Source organism: Etheostoma cragini, unplaced genomic scaffold (genome assembly GCF_013103735.1).
Source record: "Etheostoma cragini isolate CJK2018 unplaced genomic scaffold, CSU_Ecrag_1.0 ScbMSFa_2019, whole genome shotgun sequence".
Classification (NCBI taxonomy): domain Eukaryota; kingdom Metazoa; phylum Chordata; class Actinopteri; order Perciformes; family Percidae; genus Etheostoma; species Etheostoma cragini.
Window position 1 is genome coordinate 1 of NW_023266135.1, and position 2,896 is coordinate 2,896.

The 2,896-nt window shown below is 47.5% G+C and overlaps 1 protein-coding gene across 1 annotated transcript; it reads left to right on the forward strand.

Annotated features, from left to right (window-relative positions):
• LOC117940243 (presenilin-2-like) lies at positions 1 to 1,430 on the forward strand. The gene is made up of 4 exons (XM_034865586.1): positions 1 to 124; positions 515 to 601; positions 781 to 896; positions 1,195 to 1,430. Exons 1-4 carry the CDS (start codon positions 25 to 27, stop codon positions 1,348 to 1,350), a joined length of 459 nt encoding a protein of 152 aa, XP_034721477.1. The 5' UTR covers positions 1 to 24; the 3' UTR covers positions 1,351 to 1,430.
• The last annotated feature ends 1,466 nt before the right edge of the window (positions 1,431 to 2,896 follow it).

Sequence of the window (2,896 nt, forward strand, 5' to 3'; positions counted from 1 at the left end):
ATATCTCCACATACAGTGTAACCAATGGTAAAGTTCTTCTTTGTGTGTTTGTGTTCAGCGGCCATGATGTGGACGGTGGGGATGGCGAGCCCGGCGGACGCTCAGCGCTCCGGACACGAAACAGGTCCAACATCGCAACACAAAATTCCCTTCCAGGACAATCAAAATAATCTGTAAAATGCATTTAAAGGCCTAATAATCTAAGATCTAGCCCGCTTCAACTTCAGCAGAGGTCTAATGCGTGTGCTCAAAGGCTTTAACAGAGTTCATCATGTAACATTACAACTAGAATATATCTCTAGGGTTAGAATCTGAGTTGATCAGTTTGGTGTGATTCTGGTCTCCAGATGGGTTAAAGGGCCCATATTATATTAAAATCTGGGGGTTATTCTGTGTCTCCGGAGCTTCCACACTGAGACATGGAAACCTATTCTGGTCCAACCTCAACAAACAGTTATAAACCTTAAGATGAGCATAGTGTGGGCCCTTTAACCTCCACTATTTTGTTTTCCAGACGAGGAGGCGGGGCAGAGCGGCAGGGGGGCGGAGCCTGAGAGACGTCCGCCCCGAACGCTGGAAGACAGCGAGCTGGAGGAAGACCGTAAGTTCACTAACGCTGAGTTCACTGTCTGTGGGAAACTAACGCTGTGTTCACTGTCTGTGGGAAACTAACGCTGTGTTCACTGTCTGTGGGAAACTAACGCTGCTTTCACTGTCTGTGGGAGACTTATGCTGCGTTCACTGTCTGTGGGAAACTAATGCTGCGTTCACTGTCTGTAGGAGGAGTGAAGCTCGGCCTCGGGGATTTCATCTTCTACAGCGTTCTGGTTGGAAAGGCTGCAGCGACCGGCGGAGACTGGAACACGACGCTCGCCTGCTTCGTCGCCATTCTTATCGTACGTTGTAGTTTGTTTGTTTCCCCCAGATCTAAAACGCTTCCGATCAAACACGCTGTATCACATCATAAAGAACAAGTGTTAGATGTGTAAATCAAATCGCACATTAAAATAACTGAATGAATAGAAAGAAGTCTCTTTAAATAATAAACTAACAAGATGTAGTGACGCCTGAAGGCAACGCCCTTCATTCATTGGTTGTATCTTTACACGTTCAGCCTCTTCAGAGTCTAGAGTCCCTCACCTTCTCCATGTCTGTCTTTCCATCTGTCTGTCCCTCTGTCTGTCTGTGTCTCAGGGTCTGTGCCTGACGCTGCTGCTGCTCGCCATCTTTAAGAAGGCTCTGCCGGCGTTGCCCATCTCCATCACCTTTGGCCTGGTCTTCTACTTCTCCACGGACTTCCTGGTTCAGCCCTTCATGGACAGCCTGGCTGCCAACCAGTTCTACATCTGAGAGCAAGACCCAACCCCTCTCATCTGAGAGCCAGACCCAACCCCTCTCATCTGAGAGCAAGACCCCTCCTCGCCATCCAAGAGCAAGACCCAACCCCTCTCATCTGAGAGCAAGCTCCACCCCCTCATCTGAGAGCAAGCTCCACCCCCTCATCTGAGAGCCAGAACCAACCCCTCTCATCTGAGTGCAAGCCCCGCCCCCCCTCATCTGAGAGAAAGCCCCACAACCTATCATCTGAGAGCAAGGTCTACACCCCCTCATTTGAGAGCAAGACCCACCCCCTTGCCATCATCACTGCGCCCCCCCCCCTGCAGGGCCGGGGTCAATTTATGGATTACACACAGACTACTTCCTGTCTCCTACCTAACTCGTCTGAAACCACAGGAAGTGACCGGCAGACGACTAGTTCCAACACTACGTGGTCATGCGGTGCGTTTGCTGTCCTCGCTGCCGTTAGAGACGGACGGTTTACTGTAACTGAGACCAGCTTATTGGTTGGTTCCTCTGGACGCTGATTTGCATATTTAAAGTTGTATTAATCTATATCTAAAATAATAGAGTGTCTGTGAGGGTCTCCGTCATCCAGCTCAGTTATTCATCAAGATCCACAGGACTCGGGGGTGGGGGGCTCCTTATTTTAAGGAGGAACATTTATTTATGATCATGTTATTTTGGGTCATTTAAAAGAACATTGATATATGACAACATGAGGGTTAAGCATTAAGATCAATTTCAATGTATATATTTTGTAGTAATAATGACTCAGGTGTAGTTTTGCTTCATCTCCTGTGTAATAACGTCTGAAGGATCAATAAAATACTCCAACTTTACCTTTTGGATAACTTTTACTTCCACTTCCTGTCAGCCTCAGCGGTTTTCAGAATAAAAGCTCCAATCTCTGCAACTTTGACATAAACCTTTTTATCTGTAATACATTTCCGTTTTAATCTTTCATTGTTGTGATTCTGAATAAAGAGTCGGACTCCGTATATATCTCAGGGAAACAGGAAAAGATTATTTTTATTCCTCTTTTTAATCAACTTACTAATAAACTGACTAACAGAGAGAAGGACACAGTGAGACACGGAGACACAGGGAGAGAGACAGACACGGAGACACATGGAGAGAAACACAGAGAGAGACGGACACAGTGAGACACTGACAGAGAGAGACGGACACAGAGAGAGAGACGGACACAGTGAGACACGGAGATTTCCATTCACATCAACAGGTTTATTCTGGACTTAAAAAACAAAACAAAGACAAGCTGGAGGGTTTAGGTCCTCTCCTCAAACTGGGACTTGTTCTTCAGCAGGAAGGCAGCCAGGTACTCGATGGGGTTGGGGGGCCTGCAACAGAGGACAGAGGACACAGAGGACATGAGACAGTCTGCAACAGAGGACACTGCCTGCATGAGACACTGCAACAGAGGACACTGCCTGCATGAGACACTGCAACAGAGGACACTGCCTGCATGAGACACTGCAACAGAGGACACAGTCTACATGAGACACTGCAACAGAGGACACAGCCTGCATGAGACACT